The sequence below is a fragment of the Condylura cristata genome, unplaced genomic scaffold (assembly GCF_000260355.1).
Source record: "Condylura cristata isolate star-nosed mole 26May11 unplaced genomic scaffold, ConCri1.0 scaffold00013, whole genome shotgun sequence".
Taxonomy (NCBI): domain Eukaryota; kingdom Metazoa; phylum Chordata; class Mammalia; order Eulipotyphla; family Talpidae; genus Condylura; species Condylura cristata.
In genome coordinates this window covers 37,234,531-37,249,062 of record NW_004567114.1, presented here as the reverse complement: position 1 = coordinate 37,249,062, position 14,532 = coordinate 37,234,531, and the positions used below count along the sequence as shown (strand labels likewise).

The 14,532-nt window shown below is 37.3% G+C and overlaps 1 protein-coding gene across 1 annotated transcript in view; it reads left to right on the top strand.

Moving 5' to 3' along the window:
* GNG2 (guanine nucleotide binding protein (G protein), gamma 2) overlaps positions 1-14,532 on the top strand; it is a 117,218-nt gene that overhangs the window by 96,654 nt on the left and 6,032 nt on the right. The window contains exon 3 of the mRNA XM_004681871.2: positions 1,666-1,781. Coding sequence (XP_004681928.1) covers positions 1,695-1,781 — 87 coding nt within the window. The 5' untranslated portion in view covers positions 1,666-1,694. The remainder of the gene's footprint in view (positions 1-1,665; positions 1,782-14,532) is intronic.

Sequence of the window (14,532 nt, the reverse complement as noted above, 5' to 3'; positions counted from 1 at the left end):
ATAAAAATTATGTCTGATTTTAGTGGATAAGTAAAAATCTATGTATAGAAGTCATTATGATTGTTCTTCCTTCCCAGGTTTTCTATGTGTCCTTTTTTCCATTTTGAGATGTTAGCTTGATCCTACTTCATCCCTGGATAAAAAGATTCCCCAAAGCAACCAGAAGTCATGGTTTTTAATAAAGTGAACAAGATTCAACTAATGTAGACTGAGGCAGTATTTTAATGCTTCTCATTTCTTGGGTCATATGGTCTACCTCTCAGACCTTGCTTCATTACTGGAAGTCAGTGACCTCATGGGCACATTTATGCAGGTGACCCTGAAATAGCATGTGGCACCTCTATGTGGAGAAGAGCTCATCAGACTGTAGGCGAAACAAGCACTAAAAATAAAATAGGATACATTCCAGGTGAAGGAGAATAATAGGATACATTCCAAGGTGATGGTGGTCAAGAAAAAATCAAAGACCTGAAATTAAGATTGGATTTGAGGCAGTGGAAGACACAGATGGGGAGGAGGCAAAGAAGCTTCTCACAATTTACATAGATAAAGATCTCTACTCTTTGAACATCAGTGTTGCAACTCCTTGCTATAGGGGTAGTAAGTCTATTGTACCAGAAGACTTCTAGAGAACTCATTAAGGTAATTAACCATTTAGATATGACAGTCCCTCCCTCTTGACATTATAGATGTGCTTCTGAAGAATTGTAAACCAAGGACCCTCCTTGGTGGTGCAGCAGGTTAAAGCACCACACCATGAAGCTAGCTGCAGCCAATACAACATCAGTTTGATCTCAGGCCAGGGAGGTAACCCACATGGTATGACAGACCTCTTCTGACCCTCCCACTGCTCCCCTCAGCAGTGTATTTTAGTACAGCTGCCTGTTCTGCTCTCTGTCTCTGGTAAGTCTGTCATCCCCATTTTCTGTCAATCCACCTGTTTTGCTCCCCACTCTGTCTCTGGTGAATCCTCTCATCCTCTCCCCCACACCTCTAGCCTGTACCCTAGTTCTTATGTGCATAAATAAATACATCTTTTTTAAAAAAAAATTGTAAGCCAAGTGGATAATTCTGAATCAAGCCATTTTTTTTTCAGATGGATTAGAAAATAATGACTGTTTAATATAATGGTGAATCGGTAACACAGAAAAGCCACGCCTCCTCTTACAGTGTCTTTGCAGTATAATACTTTTAGGTATTTACAGTTAGCTGGAAAGTGGGTATTTGAGCCCATAAAGAGAATATCTTAAACTTGGTGCCTTGAGTCCTGCAGGGTGCTGTCACTTACCATTCCTCCCTTTGCCCATCTTTCACCCACTCACATGCTGTCCAGCGCCTACAGTATGATGATAGTAGTAACAATCAGTAGTCCTAGTGCCATCACCCTAACCACCTGGAACTGTTTTCAAAAAGTAATAAAGTTTAGTAACTTGCTTTCCTAAGTGTAACATAGTCAAATATTCTTCATTTTTTTTCCTGTGAAGAAGCCATAGAAGTGCAGAGGGTGGGGGGAATTGAAAAAGCAACCACATCTGACCTCCTTGCCAGTCTAAGGCTATGTCCATCTGGAGCTGGAGAAGACTGGAAGATCCCATCTAGGATAAACCTGCACATTTGGTGGTTTATGAATTCTGAAGCATTCTTGGTCTTTGTTTTCTTTTCTAGTGTGTTTGAAAGACCTACCCAGCACTCCAATGGCCAGCAACAATACTGCCAGCATAGCTCAAGCCAGGAAACTGGTAGAACAGCTGAAGATGGAAGCTAACATTGACAGGATAAAGGTGAGTGCAGCCCAGTCACACAAAACTCATGTCACCTTGATTATAAGGAGCATCATTTACAGCCTTCTCGTATTTGTCTACTCTTTCATAGAGACGATAAAACCAGTAAAATGGGAGAGAAATAACAGTTAGACAGTAGTTCATTTTTCTAATGTGTCTTTGCTTACTTTCGCTGACTTTAGCATACAATGATAGTATGTAAACTAAATTTATTTGCTTTATCTCCTTCCTTTCACGTGCATGCCATACTAAACCATTTTTTAATTCCCTTGATGGGAATTCCAGGTGCGTGGGACATTCACTCTCTACCTTTTTCCTTGAAGACTTAGAGCAATCATGCCCTTTAAGGAGCTTTCCCAGACGTTTATCATAAGGTTGGGTTGTTGCTGTTTTCAGTTGTTTATTTATTTATCTGATAAATATTTTAAATTTTTCTAAATTATCAGACCTTGTTAGGTCCTACAGACATAGAAATAGATTGAGGTGAATTCATGATTTTTGCCATAAAGGATCTCCTAGTATTGTAAGGGGTTACAGAAAGGTACAGGTGGTACCTCTGCCTTCTCCCCTATTCCTATGACTTCAAGCCAGAAGTGCATTAAGTCTCTGCTGCCCTTTGATGCAAGTAAGACCCCCCCAAAAAAGCATAGTTAGCAAATCTTATCAGAAAGAAGTAATGCCACACCTTGAGTTAACCTTCTTCCAAAGAGACGAATATGTGACTACTAAAAGATAGACAACATATTAGTCTGTTTAAATGAATGCCAAGTAACCAGTTGCCTTCCTTGGTGATCTTCACATTCAAGTATATGAAGCCCTCTTGATGTCATTAGACCTTAAGTTACTGGAAATGCAGCAACAGCCTGTATTTCGGCATTTGCTTTGCACATCAGAACCAAGCAGGCATGCTGTGGTAAAGTGACAGATTATTTTTAGTTTAGCTGTTGGGTAAAACTGAGACTGTGTTGACACAGTTGTCAGCTAGCTGGCTGAGGGCTTGGTGATCTGCCTTTAGGAATCCCATATAGGCATCTAGGCATTGGGAAGGGGCTTCTCTCTGAAGAGGCCAGTCTGTGATTGGCCTGTCAGTGGTGACCTCTTCAAGCTCTAAAGGGCAGCAAGGGCTTTATGCCTCTCTGGCAGAAGCTTCTGGCCTGAAATCATAGGAACAGAGAATAAGGGGGTGGGGGAGTGGGTACCACTGGCACTGGAGGTGCCTGTGGTCCCTTCAACTACAATGTCCTGGCCCCTTCTGTGGCTTCCAGAATAACTTGTAACTGTGAGAGGATCTAAAAAGCACATTCATTTTTAAACCTTCTTGTCTTCTCCCTTTGTATCACAGATCTTAGGAGATTTAGATTAAGGAATCCATTATCTGTTCATACATCTCAGCTATATATGAATTATACTTTCAACTGTTATATATTTCTTTGTTAGCATTTCATTCACTGATAGAAAGTAAAGAGAAATCAAGGAAGCTGGGAAGGGGTCTGGAAGAAGGTACAGAGTGGGGTTGGGGAGGCTGACGTGCCTACCTGCAGATATACGAAACAGCAGTGTCTCACACAAACCCCGGGCAAAGGCAGAATGAAGGAAAGCTTGACTTTAAAGCACAAGTTGAGAAAGCATGCATGAAAGTAAAGGGTAGCAGGACTTCAGTAAATCTGTTTATTCATCACTGTATTAGGACTCTCTGGGTTTCTAATAATAAGAGCCGAACTCAAGCTAGCTTAAGCCAAGAGGACGTAGGGGAGGAGGTTGATTTTAAAAGATACAAGGTGTCTTAGCATCCAAGAGCAGAAATGTAGCTGGGGAGGCAGAGGAAGTGAGAACTGGAAGGCCACCCGGCACTGTGAGTGCTCCCTTAAATGTCTCTGCTTCTCTCTGTCTGTCTGCCCTTTTCTTTTCCTGGAAGGAGTGAATGTGTCAGCTGCCTCTTCCATATGGCAGACACAAGAGGGGCTGCCTGTGGCTCCTAAGGCCGCATATCACAGTTCCTCCATGAAGAAAAAGATAGATTGACTTAACCCCTTTTATTCTCAATCCCATATTCCTGGCCTCTCTGTTTAGCAAGAAGGAGCCATCTGCATTTCCATCAGCTGGTGTTAGAATTGAGCCACCTTGCCCAAATGAGGATCTTAGGAATGAAGCCACCCATGTGGGTGAAAAGGAAGTTGTAATTAAAGAAGGGCAAAACCACTGTAATCTGAGAAGATGCTCTTTGACAAAAGTCGTTGTTTAAGTCATGAAGAACATGATGTACAAGCCACAGATTAACAATGTGGGTAAAATGATTGCTTCATAACTATCTCAATACACTATAAATTGACCCCATATAGAAATGTTAAACTTATTTCTCATCTCTCCCAGATATTCCCAATAGACTCTAACTAGCCCAAGAAATGCTATGCAAATTTCCAACTTTCGGGTTATTCCAGGTCCCTCTGAAAATACTGTCTCTCTTATTCTCTTCCTATCTACTAGAGATTGAATGTTTGTGTCCCCCCCACCCCCAAAATGGATATATTGAAATGCTAGCCTCCATGTGATGCTATTAGGAGGTGGGGCCCTTGAGAGATGATTACGTCAGGAGGATAGAGCCTGCATGAATGGGCTTAATCCCCTTATAAAAGGGAACCCACATGCCTTGGTGGTGGGTGTGGTGTGGCAACACATGTCTGAAAAGGTGTGAACCTGGACCCCTGAATCATATATAGTCATCTAAACCAACATTACCTCAGTAGAAAATATATAAAAAAGAGAAACCCTTTGCCCCTTCCACCATGTAGGGTTACATAAGACCCATCTTTGAGCCAGGAGGAGGGCCCTTTCTAGAAGTGAGGCTGTCTGCACCATATCTGAGACTTCCCAGCCTCCAGAAATGGGAGAAATGCTATTGTTTATAATTCACCCTATCAGTGCTACTTTGTTAGAGCAGCCTAAATGGACTAAGACATGTGTAAATCTTACTCCTCTAATGTACGTTGAAGATCAGGTGAAATCCCCACTGATCGTGAATCTCTTTTTCCACTTTGATCATAGTTACTAGTTAATCTCACCTCCATCAAATAAACTTTTCTAACCAAACTACACAGTTATCAAAATCTAAGACCATGTTCTCATTCCTTTGCATCCTTTCTCGTTAAAGCTACATTTACGTAGTAAGCGTGACATGTAGCATGACCTCAGGAACCATAGACATGAGACACTTCCTATTACATTTATAGTTTGGAGAGATGTACAAAAATGAATGTGAATGAACAAAATAAAACTCTGATAATAGAATTTTAAAAAAGCCAGGCCTGTGATAGTCAATGCTTGACATTCACTCTAAGGTCCCATTTCCAGTTCCCACTCCAGTATAATCTTTGAAATAATTTTAAGCAACAAATTGAAGTAGTCAACCCTGGATGACTCCATTATGCAGGCAACTCAACTAATTCCTGAACACACAGGCACTTCCAACACACATTGACAGTGAGGACCTGTCCATATTATGACTTTGCCTGATGCGTTGCAAGCATTTTGCAACATCAATTTTAAGATGTGTCTTTCAGAATGTAATGAAGACAGAGATATATGCTTATTATGTTTAGATTCTTGGGTCGAGTTTTTATTCTTACTGAAAACAGCTTTTTAGAGCAGTCAGGGTATCTGCTGAAGTAGGTTGCTGTTTTTTCAGAGTTAAGATCACAGGCTGGTAGCCTTTATTGGATCAATCTAGAGATCCTCTTCCCTTACTCCCTGGTTCTCAACCCCAGTCTATTCTGGTAAGATGAGTTTCAAAATTGTCAACCTAGGGAGATTCATGTTATCAAAAGTAAATTCCCTCTTTGTTTATCACGTGTGATCTCCCTAAACAAGGACACATCCACACCACTACCTGCCATCATTTCTGCTCCATTTCATCATTGCCAGCAGCATACAAACATAGTGTTATTTCTCCATCTTACATAAAATTTTAATTTTTTGCTCTTAAACCTTTTAACTTGGCTCATTTGTTTGCTCTACTTGTAGCATAACTCCTTGAAAAGGTTGTTTACATTCACTACCCTTAATTAGTCTCCTTTCTTTTGAAAAATTATTTTCACTCCAGAAATAATCTCAAAACATACAGGAGCATTGCCAATACATTGCAAAGAATTTTGTTTTCCCTTGAACTATCTGAGAATTGAGTTTTCAACAGATGACTTTATTGTGCATTTCCTACAAGGAAAAACATTCTGTATAGTCATAGCATAACCATTAGAATAACAAACTGACATTGATACATTACAACCTTCTAATCCTCAAATGCCATTAAATTTTGTACATCATCCCAATTATGTGCCTTTCAGGAGCAAGTTCCAGTTCAGAATTGTGCTGCATTTAGTCATACTGTCAGGCACAGTTCCTTAGACTTCCTGGATTTTCATGATCCTGCACTTAAGAAAACTACTTATTTTGTGTACTACTATTCAATCTGGGTTTGTTTGAGAGTTCTTAATGATTAAATTCGGGTCACAGAACTGTGACATTAACATCATAGAACTGTTGGGGAGTTGGTTTTATTGCATATGCTCTTAGAGGCATGCGATTTCAAATGGGCTCACACTGGTGATGTTAATGTTGATGACTTGATTAAAGTAGTGTCTTACAGGAGTCTCCCTGTAAAGTTCTTCCTTGTCCCATTGTAGTTAATAAATATTTGGAATTTGGAGAAGGGACCTTAAGACTATTTAAGTATCCTCATCAAACATTCTGTTATGTAAATTTTGTTTAATTACATTACTATGGACTCATGGTTTCCTCTTATCCACTGGTATGTAATCCACTACTATCATTGTTTATTTCAGTGTTAAAACTGTTAGACTAAAAAGCTGATAACAGTATCCTTTTGAAGTGCCTTCATCATTCTTTGTTTCCCTAGTTCTTGGCACAAAAACATGTTCTAGGATTCTTTTATTTCCTTGTCCCTACCCTGGAATCCTCCTTTTCTCCAAAGAACATTAGTTCTTTTAAGAATAGTGTTTAGAAATCAAGCTCTGAAAGCTACACATACTAATTGCTTAAGGTTGTTGCTCCTGGGTTCTCTCAGTGGACAGAGCTAAATTACAAAGACACACACACACCCAGGTTCCACATCTCTATTTCTTTATTTAGACATGATATGGAACTGTGAGGTCACACCAACTCCATCAGGTCTTAACCTACACCACAGGTTCTATTTTCTGTATTTGTAACTCCCTGTACTGAAAATAAGAAGCCTGGCTTCCCTTATTATTTGGTGAAATCTCCTTTAGAGAACTAAGTTCCCATTCCACCACCTCTAGTTGACATCATGGATGCCTTCCACATCCCACTTGGGCTCCCATACTCCTCCCCAGACCTCCCCCTGAACAGAAGCTCTCTTCACCCTGATGGAGCACTGAACATCCATCTTGGCACTGACCTGATGAGGAAACCTACTTTTACTTGGTCCTAGTCAAAATCTTCAAGACTGAATTATTGAGGGAGAAGGAGGAGGAGGAGGAGACCTATGCCGTTTACTCTATGGCGTTCATCCCTCACACAACTCCACTGACCCTTCTCTCATCAAGGTCACCAGTTACTCCAGATTGCTGACTCTAATAGTTCTCAATTTTGACATTACTTAATCTACTTGCAACATTTAACATCGATTGGTGTCTTTTGATGCCTTAAAGTACTTTCTTCATTTGGCTCTCAGTGTTCCCCACTCTTATAGACTACTTCTAAATTTCCTTTGCTGGTTCCAAAATCTAGCATTGTATATCTCATGAATAGATGTTTTAATTTTAGCCTATTAAAACAGAAATCCTGATCATCCCCACAAGGGCTTTGCTTTCTGCAGCCTTAACCAGTTGAAATGATGGCAACTCCATCTTTGTATTTCCTCAACACAAAAATTTTAACTCACCCTTTATTTTTCTATTTTATTTATACATGAGACTCTAACCTACCAGAAAGTACTGATTTGTAATCCATCAGAAATCCTGGTGATTCTACATTCAATTTGTTTTTAGCTAGAATTACACCACTTTGTATCACCTCTGCTGGTATTACTATTACCTCTCACTTGGATGATAGCAGTAGTGTCCAAGATAGCTGTGCTTCCGTCTTTGACTCCCATAGAGATTTGCTATAAACATAACATTCAGAGAGCTCCTTTAAAATATGTCAATGACTCCCCTTTTTTCACCTTAACCTTCATTCTTTAAGCTTTTACACAGATTCATTATCTTCTCAACAAAACCTGTTCCGACCTACCCTTATTATATCCCCACATATATAGTTAGTTCTTTTTATTCTGCTCTACTTTTTGTTTTCTTATAAAATGAACTTCTAACATTGTAACTATTTATTATGTTTTATGTTCTGTTCCTTCCATTCTCCCACTCAAATACTTTGTAAGCAATTTGATTATGCTGTCCATTGGTTTTATTAATTCATGTTTCTTCATTTGGAATTTCTTGCATAACTTGAACCTGTGATTTGTAATGTTCATCAAATTTAGAAAAATTTGAGTCACTGTGTCTTCAACTAATTTTCTTCCCTTAACCTACTATCTCTCTTTACTCTTTCAAAGACTCCATTTATATGGATTTTAGGCTCACCTGAACTTGTCTTCTAATTCAATGTGCTCCATGTTTTTTTCTTCAGTCTATTATCATTCTGTGCTTCTTTTTGAAGCTTCTATAGTTATCTTCAAGTCCATTAATTCTTCTGAATTATCTAATCTGAAGTTAAATCCAACCATAATTATAATCTCAGGGATTGTCTTTGGATGTTTTTAAATATCTTCCATTTCTCTTTTTATTGCTTTCTTTCCCCTATCTTCTTGATTACATGGACAGTGTTTACAGTAGCTATTTCAACATCTTTGTCTACTAATTTATCATCTGCATCAACTTTGAGTCTTTTTCTTGGGATTATTTTTCCTCATCACATAAAAGATATGTGTTTCTATGTATTTGCATGCCTTTAAAAATGGATTCCAAAAATTGTAGATTCGAGACAAAAGTTATCTTGTGGCAAGCTGGAGTCTTTTCGTATTCCTTTAAATGCTGGGTTTGTTCTGGGATTCAGCAAAGTTACTTGGAAACATTTTGATCTAGTCAAGGCTTACTTTTAAACTTTGATATGGGGCCACAAAAACTGAAGCAATGCCCATTTTAGGACTCCATTCAAACCTCTCTGCTCTATTTCAGCCAGTAAAGACTCCAATTCCTCCTGGGCTCATCAGGGATTGTTTCATTTCATCTTTCCTGAAATTCTTTGCATAGGTTCAAGCATTTGCCCCCCCCCCCAACACACATACAGGGTTCAGTATTCATATGCAGATTGTATTCTAAAGATCTAAGAGGAATCATCAGGAGACCTTCACAGCTGTGTGTATATGTTTGTGTGTGTGTCTTCCCTGTTTCTCACTTCTCAACTCAGGAAGATTCCTGATAAGTTTGTGTGTCTATTCCCAGTACTTAGGGGCTGGAAACTGGGGAAATTATAAGACTCATTTTGTCTTCCTTCTCTCAGGGATCATTGTTCTGTGCTATGAACATCAAAAAAAAAAATCTACTCATACCCTTTGTTTTTAAGTTAAAGCAGGAGGGCTTAATTAAACCCTACTAATACATAGTACTCAGAATTGGAACTCTATAATATTACATAAGTTCCACAAGGGTAGGTATCTTTGTGCATTTTGTTTTCTGATTTTCCCAAGCATCTAGAACTGTGCCTTGCATAGTAGGTACTGAGTTGAATGAAGTATCTGTTGAGTAAGATTATGCCTGAGAACTCATTCAGCAACTGAGTGCCAGGCACTGATTATACAGTAGTAAATAAGGTGGATATGATTCCTGCTTTCATACAGCATAGTGCCTAAAGGGAAAAGACATATCAAATTACAAATAAACAACAAATGGTCATAATTATAAATTGCAATAAGTGTTTTTCTGGAAAGGAAAAGTACAGAATGCTCTGAAAGAGAATAATGAGGAAAGTCACTGTAAGCTGAAGTAGTCCATCAAAACTCTGAGAGGAAGCATTATTTCAGCTGACTCCTAAAGGAAGAAAAGGAACCAACTTGATGAGGAAATCAGAAGAATATTCTAGGGAATTGTACATGTGATGAAGTGAGAAGGAAAGGAACTTGGAGCTTTTACAAAGTTAGAGGACACCTATGTGAGAAAGAGAATAATGCTCCAACATGAAATTAGAGAGATATGCAGGCTGTTTTTGTGTCCGTTTTCTACAACTCACAATAGGAAGTAGTTGGAAGATTTTAAATGGTTTATGGCATTAAACAATTTATATTTAAGACATTTTTCCAGCTGCATTATAGAGACTACTCTTAGCTCAGCCTTAAAGGTACAAAAGTTATTTAAAATTGAGATTCTTAACTTTTTGTCCTAGACCTTTTAGACTGTAGCTAAAGTATCTGTTTGGTACTCTTCTCAGAATGTTTGTAAGTTACAAAGGAAGTTAATTATATTAAAATACAGCTTATCATAATATCTTTTAGAAAGTCGTTTGTGATGTATATATACGTGAAATATTGATATATCTACAGTAACAATAATATAATGGCAAATATCTGACTTTTATTTAACTGAGTCAGAGGGACTGCTAATACTATGGTAGCTTGTCTATCTATAATGTGAAATAATACTAAATTTTTATCTAAGGTTAGTAAAAATAAGGATATATTTTTTCTTTTATTATTGAAGCTCACAGTTCTCCCCTGAATTCTACCCATGAAATCTGTTTTAATCCGCTTGAACTACTATAACAGAATACTATAAACTAGGATGGCTTTTTAAACAACAAAAATTTATTTTTCACAATTCTGGAAGCTGGGAAGCCAAGATTTTGTATCTGAGTAGGGCCTACCTCCTGGTTCATAGATGATTTTTTTTTTAATATTTATTTATTCATATAGAACTGGGGTACAGGTCAGAGATGCGGAGGGTGAGAGGATTCACCAGAGACAGAGTGGGAAGCAGAACAGGCATATCTATGAAGCACACTTCCAAGGGGAGCAGCGGGCGAGTGGGGAGCAGCGGGCGGGTGGGGAGCAGCGGGTGGGTCAGGAGAGGTCTGCCACGCCATGTGGTCATCTCCGGGGCAGGTGGGGATCAAACTCATGCGGAAGTGGCTTAAGCTTCTTAGTGCTGTGCTTTAGCCCACTGCGCCACCAGGGAGGGCCCATAGACGATTATTTTTGTGCTATAACCTTCTATCCTTCTATGAAAGAAGAGGCAAGAAAGGGCTCTGGGTTCTCTCCTAAGAAGGTACACTTACCCCATTCATGAGAATTCTGTTCTCATAATCAGATCACCTCCCAAATGTCTAACCTAATACCATGACACTGGAGGTTGGGGTTTAGACATATGAATTCAGGATGAGAGTGGGAAGGGAAGAGATAGAAAACACTTTCAGTCTACGCAGTACATCACTTGGGAAACTCAAATCATTTTTATGTGTTTATTTCAGTGATTATGGATACAAAAGATGGATATAAGCATTGTAAAACAATAGAGGACGTATTTCATATGTTTTTAGAGGAGGATAGAAAAGGAAGAGATTGTTTAGAGGTACTGGGACTATCTCCATGATAGAAGTAGGCCTAGGGACATTAAAAAAAAAAAAAAAGCTGTGTGCAAAACATTAGCAGGGATAGTGAGAATGCAAAATTTTCCTGGAACACCAGTGTTGTTATTGATTGTGAAGTAGGCTACACAGATGACAGTTATGGATTAGAAAGAAGAATATAAAGATTAAGTCAAAAATACTGAAACTCACAACTCAACTGTGAGACACAGAACACCTACCTAATGAAATCTAAATTTCACATATTTAAGATGAGGACAGTAACAGCTGTGACCTATAATGTTTTAAGGGTTAATTTAGAGACATATAAGGTGGTTAGAACAAACCTACATATACACATATTAATAAATATTAGCAGCTATTCTAAGAATTTTGATATTGTTCTAGGTCTGTGGATCATAGGAGAGTGTAATCCAGTTGAGGAAACAAGGTAAAACATATTTTGAGAGGAAAACTGTCCAGAATCAGGTTGAACAACTCTAAGTTTGTTCAATTAAGTTTGTTAAGTATAGCACTATACTCAGAACTCATAAAAAGACTATAAATTCTTGCTACATATTTGTATGTGAACACTAAAAGTTAATAGGGATAACGCTACTACCACAAGTGAATGTAGACATTACTGTTGTGCAGTCTCTGCTGCTTACAGTTAAGCTCCTGTTTGATATAATAATGACTATGGCTCAAACAAGAAAAAGGCACACAACAGAGTAATTGAGATTCAGTCTGAATGTCTGTCCTTTGCTTTCATTTAGAAGAGCTAAGACAAGAACAAGCTGTTTCTTTCTTTCTTTCTTTCTTTTTTTTTGTCATAGCATTTCACAAAGATGCACTAAGAATTTCAATTTCAACCTTTGGAACTATCCTTCCACTTTAGTAATTTGTATGTAAATAGCTGATGTAGATATATTTGCTTAATGGCAAAGAATCAGGGTTCAAGTTATTTATTGTTTTGCCACAAGGTTTGCTATATGACATTGAACAACTCCTGCAATCTGCTGAGCCTCAATTTTTCATCTATAAAGTCAGAATAATAGTACCTATTTCAGGATTATTGTATAGATCAAAAGAGATCAAAAGGAGAAACTCAATGTCTGGAACAAAATGAGAACACAATAAAAATATTTTTAAAAGCAATGTGATGCCTGTTAATGAATGAACTTTAAGTCAAAAACTGTAAGAAGAAACAAAGGTGATTATATAGTTACAAAAGATCATTTCATCAAAAGGACAAAGAAGTCAGAAATGTACATATACTCAGCATCAGAGCACCTAAATTTATTAGGCAAATACTAATAGATATAAAGGAGAAATTAACAGCAGTAAGATAATAATAGAGGATTTCAACAACTTATTTTATCAACAAATAGATAATCCAGATAGAAAGCCAATAAGGAAATATTAAACTTAAACTGTACTTTAGAACAATGGACCCTACAGGCACATGAGACTTATCATCCAGTAGCAGTAGAATACACTTTCTTTTCAAGTATACACAGGGTCTTTTAATAGGTCACAAACCAGTCTTAACACATTTAAGAAGGTTAAAATCATCCCAGGAATCCTTTCCAACTGAATGGCATGAAAATAGAAATCAGTAACAGAAGAAAAACTGAAAAATTCAAAACTATGAAGAAATTTAAAAAAAAAAAAAAGACCTCCTAAACAATCATCCAATGGACCAAAGAAGGGGAAAGAACTGGAAATTTAAAAAAAAAATTTCAAACAAATATGAAAATGAAACATACCTAAATTTATGTGATGGAACAAAAATAGTTCTAAGAGGGAAATTTTTTTAAATAAATGCTTATATTAAAAAAAGAGGTCCTCCCTGGTGGCGCAGCAGGTTAAAGCACAGCACTGAGAATCTAAAGCCGCTTCCTCATGAGTTTGATTCCCACCTGCCCCGGAGGTGACCACATGGCATGGCAGACCTCTCCTGACCCGCCCGCTGCTCCCCTCAGCAGTGTATTTCATTGATCTGCCTGTTCTGCACTCCACTCTGTCTCTGGTGAATTCTCTCACCCTCCACATCTCTGGCCTGTATCCCAGTTCTGTATACACAAATAAAATAAAATCTTTAAAAAAAAAATTGTTAAAAAAAAAAAGAAAGAATCTCAAAAACTCTTAACTTTTTACTTCAAGGGCTAGAAAAAGAAGAACAAATTAGGCCCACTCTTAGCAGAAGGGAGGAAATAACAAAGATTAGAGGAGAATAAATTAAGTGATAATTAAAGAGACAATAGAAAAAGATCAATGAACAATGAAATTAGATAAGATAAACAAAATAGACATATGGTTAACTAGATTTACTAAGAAAAATAGAGGATTAAAGTGAAATTGAAAATGAAAAAGGAGATGTTACAATTGATATCATAGAAATATAAAAGATTATGAGACTGCTATGAACAATTATATACCAGATAACTAAAGAAGAAATGTACAAATTACTAGAAACATATGACCTACAAAAACTAAATCATAAAGAAATAGAAAATCTGAACTGACCAGTAAAGAGTAAGGAGATTGAGTTAATAATAAAAAAAAAAATCCCTAAAAGAAATGTCCAGGTCAACATGGTTCCTATCATGAACTGTAACAAACATTTAAAGAATAGCACTACTCAGACTCTTCCAAAAAATTGAAAAGAAGGGAATGCTCTCAAACTAATTTTATAAGACCTGATATCAGAGCCATGTAAGGAGATAATAAGAAAAGAGAACTATAGGTAAATACTACAGGCAAATATTGATGCAAAATTTTCTTAATAAATTATTAGCAGAGCAAATTAAGAAGATCATCCTCCACACAACCAAGTGGGATTTATCCCTGGTATGCAAGGATGGTACAATGTACACAAATCAACAAGTGTGATAATAAAATGAAGGATAAAAATCATGTGACCATCTCAATTGATACAGAAAAGCACTTAACAAAATATAAACTCCTTTCATGATAAAAATTCGAATTTTTTAGCATAGAAGGAATGTACCACAACATAAAAAGGTCATATATGACAAGCCCACAGTTAACATCATACTCATGGTAAAGCAATGTGATGCCTGTTAATGAATGAACTTTAAGTCAAAAACTGTAAGAAGAAACAAAGGTGATTATATAGTTACAAAAGATCATTTCATCA